Genomic DNA, 20,554 nt, shown 5'->3' on the forward strand with positions numbered 1-20,554 from the left:
AGATTCAGCAGATTGCCCGCTACACCGGAACTCTGGCTAATAACAACGCGGGTTTGACGCTCAAGCTCAAGTACCCGCAAAAGCGCCTCGATTGGCAGCTGGAGATGAAGCACGAAAACACGCCCAAGAGCCTGGTCAATCGCATGGACCTGACATACGCCCCGGGGAGGCAGATCAATACCCTGATTGACGTTTCGGGAACTCCTGATGTAAAGGCCAACGTTCAGCTCAGCTACCCCGGCCGCGAAATGAAGATGGTCGGCCAATACCACAGTGGCGATGAGCATCGTGGTGATATCATCTTGCAATGGCACAAGGACAGAAGGATTGAAGCTTCTGCGACTTTTAAGCCGGGCAACGACAGGCGTCAATACAGCCCAAGCTTCGAGGCCGAAATCCGCATCCCCAACAAGCGCCCCGTCACTGTAAACGGATCGCTCAGGGCGTCCAGCGGATACCTTTCTGTCAGCGCATCATCCGAGTGCAGTCACGGAAAGTACGAACTGAACGGTTCATACCGCTCACCTCGAGCCTACAACCACAACCTAGACGTTAGAGTTAGCACACCGCAAGACACTTACTCCGCTACTGGAGACATGAAGACAAGCTCTGGCAAGATTAGCGCCACGGTCAGCCTCAAGCTTGGCCGCTACCGTGACGTTTCGGCCAACACGGAGCTATCAGCCTCAACAGAAAGCAAGGCACTTAAGTTCGACTGTAAATGGGATGCCACCCGCGACGCGTCAAGGCGAGCTACCATCAATGCCCAAGTTCGGCGAGTTCCTGGAGGATACAACGCCAACTTTGGGGTAAGATCGCCCAAGCAGGACATTCGAGGAACTGTCTCCACAACAATCGAAGGAAGCATCGGCTCAAACACACCGCTCCGTGTCAGCAGCCGCGGTGATCTTGAGTGGATGCCTCGTAAGAAGATGACGTACTCAACGAGTCTGGAGTGGAACCCTGACTACAGAAGACGCTCCCTCAAGGCAGACGCCCAGATCACGACGCCCTTCCAGATGCTCGACGCTATCGGTGTAACGCTCACACACAACGACGACGGCCGCGAGTGGAGTTCGGAAGCGGCGATGATTCTGCCACGAAACCGCGGCCTCACTCTTTCTACCGCCGGACTCTTTCAGTCTGACAGAGCGCGTAGGACAGCCCAGGCGACAGTTACAGTTCAGACGCCATACAGCGCACAGTATATTCTCGAAGCTGTCCACGGAGCTACTTACTACGACACCAACAACAAGGTTTCTCTGCGCTGGGGTGAAGACAAGGTGATCTCAGCCGAAGCAAGCGGTTCGTACGGGCGCGGAGTGCTGAAAGCGAAGGCTGAAATGTTGACTCCAATCCGAGGTCACGAGAGGCTGATCGCTTCGCTGGATCACGTTCATACGCCGGAGTCAATTCAATGCCAGGCGCTCGCGCAGTGGAGCAGCTACCAGAGGATATCTCTAGACTTCGACGGTCAGCTCAACAGAAAAGGTGCGCAAACAGGTCTGGATGGAAAGCTGCGCCTCACAACACCCTTCCGAGGAGCCGAGTTGCTAACATCGCAGCTCAGTCTTAGCAACGATGTAAGGAATACCATCGGCGACATTGAGTTTGCTCTCAACCGGGACAAGCTTGCTGCTGGCCTCAAAATGTCCCTTGTGAAGTCCCGCTACGACGTAGCTCGTGAGATCAACATTCACCTGAAAAGTCCGGTGTACGGATATGAAAACCTAGAAGCTACTGGATCCTACTCCGCTGACATGGAGAAGTTCAAAGTGCTGATTGCAGCAAGCCTTCCGTACGGCAAACATGCATCAATTCGTAGTGAGGGAAAGATTCCATCTATCTTTGATTTCAAATCACTCCTCCACGTCCGTCTTCCTGTCCGAAACTATGAACACATCAGTTTAGAAGTTTCCCATGCAGCAACCAGGCGCAACGTAAAATCCATGGGCCATCTCACCGTCGGACCTTCCAAGTTCTCAGTCGAGGCAAATGGAGACTACGTCTTCTCCCGGGAAGGTCACGATATCACTGGAAAAATGCTCATAACGACGCCAGTTCGAGACTACCAGCAGATAAGTATTGACCTCAAACACAAGAAACTGGGCCTCACCTACGACACTATTGTGCAGTGTACTACTGCGAGGCCTATACTGAACATAAACCACCACCTTATGATAAGGAACGTCGGCAACTTCGACCACAGCCTTGAGATCGTTACGCCTCTTGCCGTTCTTCCTATCCTCAATGTCAAGAACAAGAACCAGATGCAGAGCGGCAGCGCGTACCACAGTAGCGAAGTTGAGTGGCAAAACCAAAGACGAATGGCCTTGACGATGGACGCTTCTGTAAAGAAGTCGAGCTCCCTCAACGAGATGCAGGCTAAAATTGAACTTTCCACTCCATGGCAGGAACTGAACATCGCTAGACTAAACGCTAACTACAATTCGAACAACCAAGAAGCCGTTACTAAGATTAACGCTGAGTGGAATCGCAGGAACTTTGTCGCTGTTGAGGGCACGCTCAAAAACCGCGGCTACTTCATTGCAGATGGTAAGCTAGCCTTGTCGAGCTCAGTGAGGCCACTGCAAGCTATCACGATGAGCGCAAAGTACGACATAGCTACCGAGCAGAAGTCTGCACAGGCATCGGTGCAGTGGGAGCCACGTCCAGACAGCATCGTCACGCTCAGCGCCACCTCATCGCGGAGGCCTCGCGGTGCGGACTTCGATCTCTCTCTAACCACTCCGTTCCGAAATTACGAGCGAATCCAGCTGTTGGGAAATGTGTTCTCAGACGAAACAGTTCTCAAGGGGCAGATTTCCTTGGCTTCACGATGGGAAAAGTACGAACTGACAGGGAACATTAAGAAGACTGGCTCTGGTTCCGCCATCGAAATAGCCCTGGCCACTCCTATTCCTGGAATAACAAAACAAAAACTGCACGCCGAATACATTCTTTACTCGAATAAACTGACCTCAAAACTCAACGCTGAGTGGGAAGGAAAACTTATCACTGCTGAGTCGGAACTTCTGAAAACAGAGAGTGAAGCAAAGGCAAGTCTGACTGCCAAAACTCCGTTCCAGACCGCTAGAAACATTCACGTCGTGCTGAAGGCAAGCTCCAACAACGCCATGAAGTCAGTTTCTGGAGTCGTGCATATAGACACGCAGGAGGTGGAGATAAATCTATTGCTTGATATGGCCCGCCATTCAGCGAAGTTGGATTTCCGAAGCCCTATTCGAGGCGTGGAGTCCATTGCTTTTGAAGGAAACATACAAGAAAACGGGAGAAGCAAGAAGGGAAATGTCTCCTTGCGCTGGTCACCGAACGGCATCATCGAGCTTAAGACGCAGCAGGCACCCCTGTCGTACGACGTGGTCCTGACCACTCCTTTCCAAGGATACCGCAAGCTTGGTCTGAGCGCTACTGTTGACCTCACCAGAGAGTCCAAAAGAGGCAACATTGTGCTAGAAAAAGAGGGCGACAAAATTTCCCTCATTGGTTCTGGAATGCGCACGCAACGTGAGTCCACGATAAATATGGAACTTTCGACGCCCTTCAAAGGTTTGGATTCCATCAAAATGTCTGGTAGCCTCAAGTCAAATGCCATCAATGACCTGAAGGGATCACTTAGCCTAAAGACTCCTATACAACTCCTGGAGAATGTGGAATTGGTCACTGAATACCAGAACTTGGACCAGCTCACGAGCATGCTTTTGTCCGCCAAAGCGGACTCCTGGAAGTACGAAATGGGTGCCAAAAGAGTTAAGGCAGACAGTATTTTGACGGAGGCTAGCCTATTGGCTGAATACTCTCCAATCGGTAGCAGGGGCTCTACTCTTAAAATTAACATCAATTCGGAAGGTCTGAAGACAGTAAACGGCGATTTCTTTCTCTCACAAAGTGGACGTGACCACTCTTTCTCACTTAGCCTTAAAAACCATGGTCCTTACGAAGGTTCCCTTAGAATAAACTGCCCGAACCTTCCTGGAAATACGGCCGGAATAAGCTACATTGTGAACGCGCCGAGTAACTACTATGTCGACTTCAAGGCAACTGGCGAATACTCTAAAAAGACTCATGTCATTGAAGGAATCTTTGAGAACAAGATCACTGACATTGAGGCTCAGATAAAGCTGAACTGCCCTCTCCTGAAACAGGGCGCGGCCGCTGCGCGTCTCCTCTTCTCATCTCGGATCCGTAATGACGCCAAGGCTGAGCTAAGCGTTGGATTTGTGCGAGACATGCACACCGTCAGCATTCAAAGCAACTGGGAACGCAACATGTTCAAGAGCAAAATGGACGTTGAGTCGAGTTACGTGCCTCAGCGTTTCCTCAAGGTCGAAGGGGTTGTGACAGCCAACCGGCAAGGAGGCGATCTCCTTTTGTCTGTAGAGAACTCCCAGAACACTCACCAGCTTTCCGGAAATTGGAAGCAAGCTCCAGGGACCGTAGATGCACAAATCACGATTGGTTCGCCTTTTCTAAGCGCACACACCCTGAAAGGAAGCTTCAACTACAGGACCGACTACCGACGCAGCCGAATTGAGAGTTCGCTCCTCCTCTCCACACAGCGCAAGAGTCTCACGTGCTTCATGGCGCTGTCGGCTCCAGACGTAAACCATATGGAAGGCAATTTGAAAATCGAAACACCTTTCGAGCTTCTGCGTTTCGCCCACGTAGACGCTAGTTTCAGCAACATACAGAACAAGGCTATTGACTGGTCTTTTGCCGTGAAGTCCTCTGCCCCGTGGCTGCAGGATGCCGGCGTCTCTGGCAAGATGAGAAGAAAGGATGGATCCGTAGAAGCCACCCTCCAAGGACGTCTTCCCGTAAGGGCATTGTCGACAATCGATGCCACTTTAACGTGTACGCACAACAAAGATCTTTCCGTTATGTCACCAAGATTGACTATCATGCTTCCTGGTAGCAGCTACACGACAGAAGCTGACATGCGACTACATCCTCGCGACTATTCAGTGAGCGCAAGCCACGAGTGGAGTCCACGTCAAAAGGTTGCGGCTACCTTTGTTGTGAAGAAGGCATACGGATCATTCAACATGCAGGCCACCATTGCTACGCCTTTCAGGAACATGGAGCGCATTGAGGCAAGCATGGCATGTGGCCGCGAAGGCGACAAACGCATATTCCGCGCAAATTACAAGGACGCCAGAAGCGAAATCTATGAGCTACGTCACGCCAACAGCTACCATGACCCACTCAACTTCCTTTTCGAAAATACCTTAGTCTCCCCTATTGCCGGTCTGAGCTCTGCTGGTTTTAGGATTCTGCAACAGAGCAGCCGATCACGCTTGGTGACTAACCTTGAATGGAACTTTGAAGCAAAGAAGGCAGTATTTAACCTTGACCATGACAGGAGAGACGTCAAAGGCGACCTCATGCTGACGACTAGTGCTCCCAGGCTGCGCGTTCTCAGAGCTACCTATGAATTTAACAGGTACAAGGTTGACGGAGACGTTAGCGTAAATGACGTGAATGTTCTGAAAGTTCAAGGGGCATCTCAGTATCTCCAGGATCTGCGAGCTCATAAGTGCAACCTTGCCGTCAATGTCCCAGCTCTTCGCGTCGCTGTTGAAGCGCACTATATACCTGTTAGCTCGGGAAATCAACTTATCGGCAAGTTCCAGTCAGCAAAGCGTACCATAGAAGCGCAGACCTTGTGGCAGTACCAGGCTTCCAACCTAGCCCATCAGTTAACCCTCACGTGGGGCCAAGAGCGGGGCGAGAAGTTCTCCTACGACATGAGGGCGGTTCGTAGCGTACGTCGCGACCTATCAAACACGGACATTTCTTGCGAGATCAACTTCCCATTGAGGTCCTTTGAAGTGCGCGCCAGCCAGAGCCAGAGGAAAAACATCAACAGCATGTCTTGCGACCTCTTCTGGGACGCATCTCGTGACCGAAGCAAGCATGTGACTGTTCTGGTGGAGCATCAAAACCTCAGCACTAGGTCGGCCTGGGCCCACAAGATGTCGGCGTCACTCAAGCACCCGAAGCTCAAAAAGGTACGCTTGCATTTTTGCAATGGGGACCTCAGGTGGTAAGGACAGAAGATCTGGCTTTTTTCATTGCAAGTAATTTAACTTTAAATATATGTTCTCATAATTTTCATTGTAGCCGTTCTAGTGCACAGTGGCAGTTTGTAAAGGTCACAAAGAGTAAGCATCTTGGAGCTAAATGAAGAGGTGTGAATATTTCGTCTCTTAATATATGCTTGGAAAATGCGCACTGAGTTCATATGCAGTTTAAAACTACCTAATTAGGACGCCGGTTCCTCCAGTCCAAGCTTAGACTGCATTTCAAATGACATCATCCTTGTTGAAGATTGGTATGAGCAGACTGTTCTCTAACACTTTTCATAACCGCAGTAATTTGTGTTCCCCGATGTTTGCCTGACGCAACAAGGTTAATATAATTTTGCATAATTGATTCCAGGACATCACAGTGCTCTTGGAAGGTTCTCTCAGCAGCGACGAAGTGCATGGAAAGACTGAACTCGAGTACTCGACCGATGCACGCCAAAACATGATTCTCGAGGGTCGCCTCAAGAACCACGGCCGATCACACGTCAGCGCAGAACTGACAGCCCGCCAGCTCGCCTCCCTGATGGACATTCGAACTATCGCTGAGCTGAGGAACACCCGAGACGAGGCCTCTGCCCATTTCAGCATAAACTACATGAACCGCAACCGTCAGATGCGAGTACAGGAGCTAAAGGCATCAATACTCAAGCTGCGCCAGGCCATAGACGTGCTGGTGAGTGGTTCAGCGGTTCTAATGGTGTACGCCGACGGTACAACTACACTTTTCTGAACTGAACAACAGGAACAATGATTTTCAGCAAGTTGTCGAGGGCTCCCTTTTATGAAAGATTTCGCAATTTGAGGTCACCTTCGTCTGTCTGCTGTGGCCGCCGCTCACACTAATGACAGTGCCACAGTCAATGTTTTGCCAATTCTCTCTGCAGATAGTGAATTGTACCTGTGCTTCAATTTCATTTCATGGTTGCAATACAATTGGCATTCACTAAATGAACAACCGTATAACTTCTCGTAAGCATTTGTATGGCGGTAGATTTTGGCAGGTAAACATTGTTCACTCCTAACAAAATACACCTTTCAAAGAGCAGTATAGACCCGCGTAGACTCATTTTACGAATTATCAGTTCATTTGATTAAATATCTGGAGCGCAGAATATTTAGTGCAAGAAATTCTTCCTGGTCTTGTTTCTTCTCAGCAGTACCTATTGTCTGTACCCTCCCTTTTTACAAGCCTCGTTTAATTTTTCCAATAAGTCTTTCCGAACGAAAATGTAAACACGAAGTGCATAACACTTTTTCGAGCCTGAGCATTAGATAAGCAATAACCTGCATAATAAACCAATTAAGTACATATTACCATTCATAACCTCCGTACTTACACATATTTTAATTTAATTCTTGAATCTGAGACTTTTGCCTCACGCATGAAAAAAAAAATTCCAACAAGTCCTTGAACCAAGTCAAGGAAGTCACCCATCAACCGGCGCCTCATTCGTTGCTGCCGTTTCGATCTTGGCGTGATTCCGCGCTTGCTAAGCTTCTCGGCAATGGCTGGCTTCTCATTTTTCGATGGTCTCGGCTGCCTTTAGCGACAGTGGTTTCCTCTACGCCACGCTGCCTGGTGGATTCGCCCGACACTACGCTCGCGATCTCGGCCGCACTCGTCCAGATGGCCGATGTGTATGACGTATTCACCTAAGTAAAATGAACTTTATGGAGACGATGATGTTCACTGCACAGCGCGACAGTGTGTTTGAACATAATGGAAAGGACCATGTTTGCCGCACAGCGCGAAAGTTGCAGTTTCACACGAGGCGTGATCGGATGCGGCATAGTTTTCTTATATTGCAAAAAAAAAGAAAACTATGTGCCAGTTGGTCGCGGGTTCGAAATCGAGCCGCATCAATGTCTCTTAAAAAATGAATTCTTTTACAGTTTAGTTTTTAAAGAGGTTACAGGGTACACGTTGTTTCTATGCGATGAATTCGAAACGTTGACATGACCTTGACAAAAGTGAGCAGTAGAGCGAAAGCTCTAAAAGCGGAAGTCCGTATAATCTTTGAAGACGAAGGCCGAAACTCTCGCAATAATTATCGACCGAGATTTGTATCTGCGCTGCCATTACTTTTTTTTTTTTCAAAGGGAATAAAAAAGGTCATTTTCTCTCGCATAAGTAAGTTCCTTCAAGAAATGAACATTATCACAAGCTCACAAGTTTAGCTTTCGAAAAGGCAGATCAATGGAAACAGCTTTATTAATTAAAAGATATATTTTGCAAACGATTGAAAAACAGATGGTTACACTTGCAGTCTTCATTTATGACAGTAAGGATGAAGGGAATCGAAACTTCCTTGATCACAACTCTCCCCTCACTACCATACGGACTTGCGGAATTGATGAAAATTGCTTCATGCTGTTAAAAGCAACAGTGCGTATATTTTACGGTCACACGTGTTCATCCCTGCCCGTTTCACACAGTGTTCCACAGAGTAGTGATTAAGTCTCCTGCTATTTAATTTATACACGTCATATGCACGAATACTACAGTTCAGTCTATTATATATACCGACAACAACACCATGCTTATATCTGGTTTTAATCCTCAAAGTATAACAATAGTGTAATGAGCTGCTTAAGCAGTTGTCATCTTGGTCGAAACTAAATCGAATCAGAATTAGCCCATCTAACACCAAAGCTATTATGTTTGCTTCCAGAAATAAGCCGATTTCAAATAATGCTGTTATTAGGCTTGAAGGTCAGGTAACTGACATTCTCAATCCCACCAAAATACTTGAAGTTCATTTCTCTTTCACTTAGACTGGGACGTACACGTGAACAACATTTGCATGAAACTTTCTTCGGTGTTAGCTGTAGTATCTCGCTGTCGCAAGTTGCTTCCACTACCAGTCATCTTTTTAGTGTGGGGAACAACTACAAAAGCTCGCTTACACAAGCTTTTGGTTATTCAGAAAAAAAAAGATAGTCTGTTGCATTGCGGATATTGCACCCATCTCCCCTTGTAAGGAATTATTTTCTTGCCTTACCATGGTCCCCATAGGCAATTTATACGAATTTCACTTACTACAGGCAGCTTGCTACTCTTTACCACACCTAAACCATCACATCATCATTGGCGTCTTTAGAAAGGCGCATTCCGAATTCTCATATGAAAACACGAAACACGTTCATATGGGCCATACCGCATTTTCGCACTCTCTTTAAATATCAAGCCTTAATTGGTGCTAATTAAGGCTTGTTAAGGCTAATAAGGTGCTAAGGGAGGTGCTAATAAACCTCCCTTTCCCTTCAACAAATACCATCACCCCAACGGCTTCAGCTTCAAGCAGTTGCCTCCTCTTTTGCCAATGTGTGATTGGTGCTACTGTTTATTTGCTTTCATTCAGTTTCCAACAGTAATATTAAGGCGAAATCATTAACAGCTCGTTAGTGGCGTCCGCAGAAAGTATTCGTAGAAACTATACGCGAGATGCATTCCAAAGGTTCCGCGGGATATCAGTGGGATTCTGGCATAAAGTGAGTAGCTATAGTTAGTGATAGATTATGTTAGTGATGAGAAAGAGAAAAAGGGAGATTCTCTCCTTCTATCTCTCCTCCTCTTCATCTCCACTTACCTGCCATCTATTTAAAGACTCTCGAGAGCAGACAGACTCTAGAGAGAGTAGACAGTGAGAGATAGGGCGACAGCATCCATCTTTCTCTCACTCTCTCTCTCTCTCTCTAGAGGGAGACAGCCTCTCTCTCTTTCCTCTCTCGGAGGATCAGGCGCGTTCCAAGAATTGCAGCAGGGTGGCCAAAATGTTTTCGCCTTGCTGCACGTAAGGTGACTAGAGCGCTACTGAATTTTTTTTTATTTGACTGCACACTGATAGTGCTGTCGTTTGATTCATGTTTAGAGTGAGATCTGTTTTATATATATGTATCATGCACGCAGTGAAAATGGTACTTATGTAATTGCTTCCTGTACTTCCTTTGTAGAAGTTCACCTCACTGTTTTCTACTATTTACGCTATTGTCAAGTATTGGGTCTTCGCTGTAGTCAACCTTTAGCTTTTAGCCCAGGAGTCATTTCCTCATGTGTGGAAAAATAAATATGCGGTGTGTGTGTGTGTGTGTGTGTGTGTGTGTGTGTGTGTGTGTGTGTGTGTGTGTGTGTGTGTGTGTGTGTGTGTGTGTGTGTGTGTGTGTGTGTGTGTGTGTGTGTGTGTGTGTGTGTGTGTGTGTGTGTGTGTGTGTGTGTGTGTGTGTGTGTGTGTGTGTGTGTGTGTGTGTGTGTGTGTGTGTGTGTGTGTGTGTGTGTGTGTGTGTGTGTGTGTGTGTGTGTGTGTGTGTGTGTGTGTGTGTGTGTGTGTGTGTGTGTGTGTGTGTGTGTGTGTGTGTGTGTGTGTGTGTGTGTGTGTGTGTGTGTGTGTGTGTGTGTGTGTGTGTGTGTGTGTGAGAGAGAGAAAGAGAGAGAGAGACTGGTGTTGCCTACGGGACCGCTTTCCGGCATAGAGAATAATCATGTCACCAACTAGCCCGCACGTATGGCTAAAGGAATAGAACTTAAGTATCTTTAGGCAAGGCTGAAAAAAGGCTTTCAGTAATGGGCCGTATTATGTAAGTTAAAGCGAGAGGCTTATGCTTTTCTTGACATTTTTTTCGGCAGCTTCAGAGCGGCCGGGATCGCAACCAACTGAAGGGCGAGATGTACGACCATGGCCAGGAGTTGGGAGTGTCGCTCCAGCACCAATTCAACGAGCTTCCGCCGACAAAGGCCCACCTGCGAGTCAACAAGAGGCAAAGCAATCTGCAGGTTGCCTTCACCGGGTCAGGTGAGCTCTAAGGAACTTAGGCATCTTGTACACGCAGGTGGGGGACATCACGACAAACACATACAAAAAGTGTACATAGCAAGAAAATACAACGACAAAGTCAATCAATCCAGGTGTACTTCAACACGCAATAATTTCCGCTAGAACAAGACAGTATCATTGGTGAGGTTATTCCGATCAATCAAGGTTCTTGGAGATATACATAAAGCAATTACCTAAAAATTAATTTATTTATTAATGGCTGTGGTTAAACTCTGGTTAAGATAAAAATTTGCGAGAGCAATGTTTGGTTCAGCTTGGTTTATCGACGTAGACGCAGCTATGGTGTATCTTATGTAGTTACATTATTTATTCCAATGAATACGCTCTTGTTCTCAGTGAAGAAGTGTGCCTTTTCTAATTTGTCGATGGCGTAGGTTGTTCCCGGTGTATGGAATGCCAAGTCCGAACTTTTGGCCCAATGTGTGGTTGACTTAGGTTGTTGCCGACATAATTCGCAGTTGCACCACTCTTCCACAGACGAATGAGGAGTCTTTGTTGATGACCCCGGTCACGAGAACTAATCCTTTTCGTTGCGCCCAGAGATACCAGTGGAGATCCTTCCAAGCCAGTCTGATCGTTTGCCTGTGGAGCGAGCGCAAGAGCGAGCAAACGCGATTGAGCAGCGTTCACCAAGCGCAACGCTATATGTATTATAGACCATATTTATAGCCGCTCCCGGGCGCGGCCATTTTCTGGCGATTGGCGCGCCGCCGCGCGGGTGCTTCCTTGGAGACTGCGGTATTGCCGCGGCCGCGCCGACCCCGCAGCCATGTTTAGCTAGTACTATTGCCAAACGTATTTTCACCGCACGGTTGTATTGGAGCCAGTTTATTTGCATTGTCATACAGTAAAAATCGACTCGTTATTAGTGGGATTTAGTTTGACGTTCACGTTAACTGTGTTGGTGCTCAGCACGAAGCCGCGCTTAATGCTGCAGTTTCGGTGCCTCACTGACAAGAGACCATTTGTGAATAATTGCAAACATTGCTCTCGCATATAATTCCATTTCTAATGAGCTCTTCTTCCTTCATGCCAGCCATTTCGAAGCTCACCAGTTAGGCTGCCGTGTGTGCCAGTTACGCCAACAAATCGCCCTCTTAAGTTTTGTTGCGCTTTATAGCACCTCGTTAGAATCGCTTCTTTTTATCCCTGGAAAATCTAGCTCCTATCAAACCTACATGCCAAGCATGATACTTTTTTTTTTAATCCTACACGCACATTGTCGTACATGCCACCGGAAAACACAGCAGCAAAGAAATGCTAGCTGGAGCATGACGACTCAGTTTTAATGTGGGTCCAAAAGTGACATCGGCTATGAGGTAGTGAAGTGCTCTGGAAATTTAACGTATACCTGGGTACTGACATCGCACACTAAACAAGCGCCTTCGTCTTCATCGAAGAGCGGTCATCCGTGATCTTCCGGCTCAGCAGTCAAGAGCCCTAACCACAGAGGACCATCTCTCTATTTTTATTTAGGTTTTGAACAAACACTAACACCGTAGCGGATGAATACGGGTATATTATATTTCGATGCTTTCGGTGTGTGTGAAAGATATGCTCAGCCGTTCGGGCCAGGTCATGAATGTAATGAAATTTTGTTTGTTGCGTCTCAGGCAGATACTAACAACAAAAAGCTACTCCGCCCAACCGTTTTTCACGCCAACTTCTCTCTGAAATAGGGAAATAACAATTTGGACTGCTTATAGGCGGAGTGCAGACAGCGCAAAAAAAAAAAAAAAAAAACGGGGACGTAGCCCCCACCTTTTTCTTTTTTTTTTTTTTTTTTGCGGTCTGCACCAATGGATTACCAACTCGCCCAAGCGTCTGTTATAGTCGGACTTACACTCCCGTTAAGTAACGGTAAACGAAAGACATAGACGAAGCACTGGTGGCTGAAAACACGTTTTGCCTAACCAACCATCAGCGCGAAGCTCGCCGAACCGGTTACATCTCACACCACGGAGTACGATCCAAAATTGTACATTCTCATGCGCAAAATCAAAAATAAAAAGCAAAACGAGGGCATTTATTACATGTGAAGAGAAGTCCCCCCCCCCCTCCCCCCCCCCCCCTTAGAAAAAACACACCACACACCGCTGCGCATACATGGCGATTTACATTTCGCAACCTGTATGGCACCTTCGTATATATTGCGTCAACGAGAGAACAGTGAGCTTCAAAATGCTCTAGTACTCTGGAAAAGAGGCAAATGTGAATAGCGAGACGCAGCGAACACCTACATGCATAAGTGGTAAAGCGGAGGAGCGAGCGCAAGAGCGAGCGAACGTCACCGCGTTGCTACGGCAACGGCGTTGCCATGGCGACGGCGCGCCAACTGCGGTTGAGCGGGGCGCAGCGCGACGGAGCACGGCGTACGGAGCATAGGCCACGCTGAAGAACGGTTTCGTTTCCTTTCGTTTATTTTAACCTCAAGGCCCGAGGGCATTGAAGAGCGGAGTGGTAGTATACAGTAGTTATGTACAGGGTGTTTCAATTCTGATTATACCATTTTAGCTAATGCGTAGCAAAAACGCTGGTGATCGATGATGGAAGCAGTGGTCCCGGGAAGGTGGTTCCAGTCCTTTGCTGTTCGTGGGAGGAAAGACTCAGCTGCAGGTATAGTTTTAAAAAAAGGAAATATACCAATTTTATGCTAATGATCAACTCGTGTCGAAACATATGATGGAAGGGATATAAGATCTCTGCGCAGACTGGGGTTATGGAACATTATTTTATGAAGTAAACAAAGACGAGCGTGCTTTCAGCGGCTAGCAAGAGATGTTAACTGTAATGTATTCTTCGTAGATGTTGCACTGGCGGTGCGGTTATAGTTCCGAAGGATGAAACGTGCTGAGTTATTCTGAATTGGTTCGAGGGCGGCGCTGATTAGGTCTTCAGTGAAGGGATTCAAAATGGAGGCAGCCTATTCCAACTTACTGAGAACTAGAGATTTGTAGAGGAGAAGTTTCAGCGGGATGGGAGCAGAAAAAAAGTTACGACGAAGGTAGCCGAGAGCACGGTTGGCGTTGTTAATTACGCAAGTGATATGAAAAGATCAAGTTAGATCACTTGTTATGTGAATGCCTAAATAGTGGTATGAAAACACTTGTTCTAGTTGGATGTTATTGAGATGATAAGGAGTGGGCTGGGTCGAAATGCGCGACACACGTAGCAATTTACATTGGTTATATTTAGTTGCATTGACCACGTGGTACACCATTCACAAATTCGATCAAGGTCTTTTTGCAAAAGAAAAGTGTCGTTAAAGTCGTTAATTTCACGAAATATTACGCAGTCATCTGAGTAAAATTCCCTGCGCAGTCATCTGAGTATAAAGCGGCAAATAGCCCTCAAATTACCCCCCTCCAGCCAGTGGCATCGCTCCAAATGTATGACGTCGCGGCACACACGGGAAAAGAAAAAAAAGAACGAAAAAATATGTTCAACGCTCACGGGCTCACGAACGTTGACCAAAATTGCCGCCTCTGTTTGTCGCGCCCGTCCGTAGGTGCAGGCGCTGGTCGGTGTCGCCAGCGGTGTCACCCGGTAGGGCTCCATGGCGTCCCTACGAGGTGACACCGTTGATGCACTGAAGCTGAGAACAACGATGCGGTTTCGTGAGAACTCGACAGTGCTGAAATTCGCCATCAAAATTCGTCGTTTTACCTGTTGTATTCTGATGAACTAATGACTATGGGTCGAATTGAGTATGTATTTTTGCTGAAACTATTTGCCAACACGGACTCTCTCGAAGAAACCACATTCCATATGCTATCGTAGGTGCGAGGCGGTCGGCCGTGACGTCATAGTATAGCTCGGCACCTATTGGTCGGAAGGGGTCCTTTGACAGCAGGGTGCCGCTTTTTCTTGTCCAGTATTGGTCTCGTAATAAAAGAATTAAAATTACCAAGCAATACAGAAAGAATGACGATTTCTAGTTTGACATCCCGAGGAGTAAATAATATTGGACATGTTAACATTGAAATGGTTAACTGAAAGAACTTTAAGGCACAAGTGCAATTCACGTTAGGAAGTAAGGGTAAGCCACTTTTTTTTTGGAGGTTCATCATCATCATCATCAGCCTGACTATACCCACTGCAGGGCGAAGGCCTCTCCCATATTTCTCCACTTGACCCGGTTCTGTGCTAGCTGCATCCACTTGACCCCTGCGAACTTCTTAATCTCGTCCGCCCACCTAACTTTCTGCCGCCCCCTGCTGCGCTTTCCTTGCCTTGGAATCCAGTTTGTCATCCCAAGCGACCATCGGTTATCCTCTCTTCGCACTACATGTCCTGCCCACGAACATTTCTTCTTTTTTATTTCCACTAGAATGTCGGTAACTTGAGTTATTTCTCTGACCCACTCTGCACGCTTCCTATCTCTTAATGTTACCCCTACCATTTTTCTTTCCATAGCCCTCTGGGTTGTCCTCAACTTAAGTAGAACTCTCTTGGTTAACCTCCATGGAGGTTACAGAACACTAAAAAGTTTCGAAGGTTTTACGGACTGCAAGATAAAAAGAGCCGACAAAACAAAGACGCTACACCTGCAGAAGAATTGTTCCCCACTGTTGTTGGCTATGTTTACTTTGCATCATGAACTCAAGTTCTTTTGCAGACTGTCATGCACGATTCAGGAGAACAATGCCCAGATTCTTCGTGGCTTGTTGGACGTTTGTTGATTCTTGACAACTTGGCAGGTCCTTCCTGCTCTATAACCCCGCAGAAGGCCCACTTTGATTACCCAGCATTCCTAGCGGCACTGCACTGAGGGACTCTCCGCGAAGCAAACACTTTCGATGCCCCATCAAATAAAGGATGTTAACGCAGCGTTGCTTTGAAGCGCATGGTGGTTTGTACAACTTGGTTATTACACTGCATTTCCTTAAAAGCCTCAGGACCGTACGGGATGCATTAGAAAAAGAATACCATGATAGATATTTTCGCAGACTTTCCATGCGCTTCAATGCACAGGTGACGAATATGTTGTCACTTAGAACGAGACATTTCTGCCTTGACTGACCCACTCAGCTCGAAGCGAACCGTAGGGACCCACGCGCAGGCGTTAACTGCTAGGCGTATCTGCGTATCTGCTAGGCGAAATTTCTTTTTCAGTTCTCGGTTTGGTTTGTGGGGTTTAACGTCCCAAAGCGACTCAGGCTATGAGAGACGCCGTAGTGGAGAACTCCGGAAATTTCGACCACCTGGGGTTCTTTAACCTGCACTGACATCGTACAGCACATGGGCTTTTCTCGTCCATCGAAGAGCGGCCACTGAATCTGTGATTCGCTCTCGCACTCTTGGGAACAGCACCGTAACTACTGCGCCACCACTGCGGGGCTTTTCCGTTTTCGCAAAGCAACTCAGCTTTAAAAGGAACGCGGGTCGTACATCCTAGCATGGGAGTGCGCTACCTAGATCACAGAAGGGACGACACGAGACGGCCAATTTTACTTGCAACTGAACGTCATTTTGACAGTGCGTGGTTCTCGAGACAAAGCCATAGTCGTAGAGGACCCCTATGATAAGAAGCCCACGGGGAAGAAATGTGTCTTTGTTCGAGGGTACTTTCAGTTGTTGCTTTTAATTTTTTCGCTCGTTGCGGAGTGTGAGAACACCTTTTCGCAATCATCGATTTTGCTTTTTCTTACTGCAACGACCTGACGTATTCCTGCGCCGTGAACATTATTCTGTGTGCAAAGACCTGTGTGTTTCACTAGGCGCTCAAACTGCGTCCATCATTTCACGTTGAGTAGAGATATTTGAGCAACGATTGTTCGTGAGCGACAGCGCTGCCGTTTCTCTTGGTCCGCAATATCCCTCCAGGAGGAAGTCCTCCCAAGCCTCTTTAGTGAGGGTGCGGTGGAGGTCCCCCTTTCCAACAACCAATGATCTCCCTTTTTTATGTAATAAAGGGTTGCGTGGTTCTCCTCTTGAACTGTCCATTGTTTGCGTTACTCCACCAGAAAGGCGTTACAAAGACATTCCTCTCTTGGCTGTGTTCCAGTTGGTTTGCATGTTGCTGACCGCAAGATTCGCTCGGCGACGACAATTTCTTTTTTAACGCAAGCTCGGTACGAAGGTTAACATTTATTAATAACTAATCGGCATGATAGTCTTATGGCTTAGAAGAAGCGTGGTTACTGCGCACGATCTAAAATGACGTTTCTCCCACGTTTTTCAGGTGCTTCCTCAGCCGAAATGTCGGCCACGGCTTCTGTGGACAAACACGAGATTCGGCTGTCGCACACCACGCTCGGACGCAGCATATCCGACATCCTGATCAAGCTGGGTCTTCGAGAGAAGCGCTTCTTATCTTCCGAGATCAGCTGGAGGCCTGAACTCGGCAGGGAGGCTTCGGTAAGCTCCGCGATGCTTCGGTCAGGGCGCCCTTCATCGGATGCGCCGTGTTCAGACATTTTATGAGGAGCCAAATGCGCAGCATAGAACAACCATATTGCTCAAAATACAGATGGTTCGTAGTTTAAACGAACCGCTCGTTTCCTTCGTACAATATTTCAACAAAAAAACTGCACCAGACCTGCATCACTCTATCACGCTACCCAGAACCGTAGTCTACTTGGTCATTCTTCTGCTTCCTCATATATGACCGTTGTCAGATACTGCTTACAAAACACTCCCTGTAAGGAACGCGTGACACTTGGCTCTATCCTTATGTCTGCTGTCCCTCTGGAACACACAAGCGAAGGCTGTTCGGAAATACAGCTTCTTACACGGACAGCAGTCGGGGTTCGAAGGTAAAAAACTCTGCATTTGTGCTCCGTGCAGGACTATGCCCTCAACAAGTACGGAATCATGCGCAGCGAGCTGTACGGCATGTGGCAGAGCTTCAGCGCCGAGACACAGCAGGAGTTGCGTGCAAAGCGCCTCATGATGGGTCAATCGCTGAGCCAAGAAATCCGCCCTCTGCTGGAAGACCTGAAGAACGACTGGAGTGCTCTGGATGTTGAGCTCGCAAGGGCAGTCGCAGCGCTGAACGAGCTGTACCGCCAGGACCAGTTCTATGTTAGGACAGTGGTGTCCGCCTGTTCTGGGCTCATCACATCTGTCGGGTAAGCTGACTCGAGTTTGAAATGGCTTCACCTTTCAGGGATAGAGTGGCTCCATTCTCGTTCGCGCACGGTTAGTCTTTGGCTCACACTCCATTATGTGAAAGACCAGCCGACATCCTTTAACCAAGGCGTACGACCATGCCAACGAGGCTCATCGGTAGCGTGTATTACCTGCCCCGGTGGGTTATCCTGGCACCATAAATGACGTGACGCCACACAACCTGTCAGAGTAATGGACGTGATTCCAATGCCAGCAGTGCCGAATCTTCTGCGGCCGGACGTTCACCGCTCGCGTTAAACGTTTTTCTGAGATCGGGGATGCGAATGCTAGATCGAATCCACGCACGAACGTTAAAGACACTCTTCTCCCCAAGGTCGGCCGTCGGCTTTATCGCCTTTATGACAACAGCAGGTGCACTGAGCAGTCGGCCAAATGCGCGGCGAGGAGTTGCAAACCCGGCCATTTCCTTTCAAATAGCAAGGTGCGACGTCGTGGGTACCCTAGTCAGACGTTAGACTATTCAGGCACGTCTTTATTTATATCCTCACATAATGTGGTTGCTTACGCGAAGGCTCCTAAATGAGCTCTACTATATTTGGATACAGGACACACCAGCTTGCAAATGAAGTTTGCTGCTGGAAGGAAGTAGTTGTAAATGGCATTCTTTTCATTTCCGGGGGACATCCCGTTACCTTGTGTGTGCGTCTTTCTTGTGCCACTATGTCTGAAAGTAGGTTACTATACTTGCGCTAAAGAGATGCTAGAGGCAGGAATTAAGAGATTATTGATACAGTAGCATCAAAGTGCGTGTACGTCAATCCACAAGGGAAACCGGGAGCCACTGGCACTGACACCCTTCAGAGCGAGGCCACAAAATATCCTGATCGATAAATTTTCTTAGAAAACCATCTCACCCCCGCTGAAAAGAATATCCTAAAAGTGACCTTGCTACGAGAGAACCGAACATGCTCTCTATCTGGACAAACCTTATAACAAGCGGAAAGGGCTCTTTTGTTCCGTGACCAAAAGCTTGGCTGTCGAAAAGTAACAAAGACGACTGTCTAATCGCCGATGGGCGGTCTCTTCTCCGCAGGCAAGTCTTGGCTGACGCCAGCCGCCTGATCATTGCCGTGGCCGACTATGTCATCCGGTACTCATCAGCCTGTATCGATTATTCGTGCGAAAAGATCGCCGACATCGTCGAATGGTTCGCCCGGTCCAGCCGACAGACACTGATCTTCATCGAGCGCCTGCTGGTAGTCGCCATCAACCGCATCTCGCTCGCGATCGCCGACATGGCTGAGGCCATGATGGCCAAGCTGGAGACCCTCTTTAACAGGATTGCTGAGAGAGTGGTCAGCTTCTGCGAGCGGTACGGTCCGTCAACCGCTGGAGCCCGCGTCATTCTGAACAGGATCATGGAAGTGGTTTCCTGTAAGTCTTTGTGGCGTGTTTTGTCGTTTATTTACCGAAAACTGTACTCAAGTTCGAAACTCTAAATCAAAACATGGCATACAACAAGATTTAAATAAATGCATAGAATCACCACCGAAATATTATTCTACGTGTTCTAGATGGCGCCTAAATTGAAATGGCGCATTCCATTGGTAGCATCGAAATCCACGAAGCACAAGCAGTTATTAAGAAGTAGGCCATATACTTCGTTTCCTGTTCAAGCGTTCCAGCATGCGTGGTGTATTTTTTCATATCATTACAACTTTGATGCCTTTTATGCGCCATGTTCTCTATGTCACGTTTTATTTTCGTTTGCACTTTTAGTGCTTGATTTGTTCCCTACATTGGTTCTTTTTCTTTTTTGATAGCTTGAACCGGGGGGAGGGGGGAGGAGGGGGGGGGGAGGCTGAACTTGAGCAGATCAAGGGGTACTTGACTGTCTTAGGCTGGCAACTTGCTCTCCAACTGTCCTGAGCAAACTTACTCCTTGTGGTCGTTGTACCAGTGTATTTTTTTTTTTATTATATAATCCTGCTGTCCATCTTGCTCCCGTATTTTGTACTGCCCACTCCTGCCTAAGGCCCAAGACTGAGGCCCGCAGTATATTGTAAATAAATAAATGATTCGTCACCTGGACGTCAACGTCTTAAATCATACACGTGTACTACGTGAGCCGTGGAACTTTTTCTTCAGCTCTTTCGCTTGAAGACAGTCGTAAACCACTCTGGCTGAACACAGGACACAACTAAGGGCTAATACCAGATGTTTCAAGAAATCAAGCCATTATGCTTTTTTTTTTTTTAATAAGCTCTTTAGGCTTTAAGACGGCTCTTAAGTTGACGCCTGAACCGCACTGTGAGGGAAGGGAGGAAGGTGGGAGTGAAACAAAAGAGCACACGGACATGATATCGCACCACCATGTGATATCTGACACCGATATCCTGCTGTGGAATCTTCGGTTCTAGTTAAGATTGCCAAGTGATCGAATTATTCCGCAGCCTTCCACGAAGGCAGCCCTTCCTAAATAAATTGGTTCACAGGAAGGGAAAGGCGCAGTAACTGTCACACTTGCTCTGTGGACAC

General features: G+C 47.5%; 1 protein-coding gene across 1 annotated transcript in view; it reads left to right on the plus strand.

Annotated features, from left to right (window-relative positions):
• The window catches only part of LOC146180445 (uncharacterized), a 91,956-nt gene that overhangs the window by 61,840 nt on the left and 9,562 nt on the right, over positions 1-20,554 (plus strand). The window contains exons 21-26 of the mRNA XM_084576037.1: positions 3-6,032; positions 6,463-6,783; positions 10,735-10,900; positions 17,127-17,302; positions 17,732-18,015; positions 19,110-19,450. Coding sequence (XP_084432163.1) covers positions 3-6,032; positions 6,463-6,783; positions 10,735-10,900; positions 17,127-17,302; positions 17,732-18,015; positions 19,110-19,450 — 7,318 coding nt within the window. The remainder of the gene's footprint in view (positions 1-2; positions 6,033-6,462; positions 6,784-10,734; positions 10,901-17,126; positions 17,303-17,731; positions 18,016-19,109; positions 19,451-20,554) is intronic.

The sequence above is a fragment of the Amblyomma maculatum genome, chromosome 8 (assembly GCF_055883805.1).
Source record: "Amblyomma maculatum isolate TAMU_Amacu chromosome 8, ASM5588380v1, whole genome shotgun sequence".
NCBI lineage: Eukaryota > Metazoa > Arthropoda > Arachnida > Ixodida > Ixodidae > Amblyomma > Amblyomma maculatum.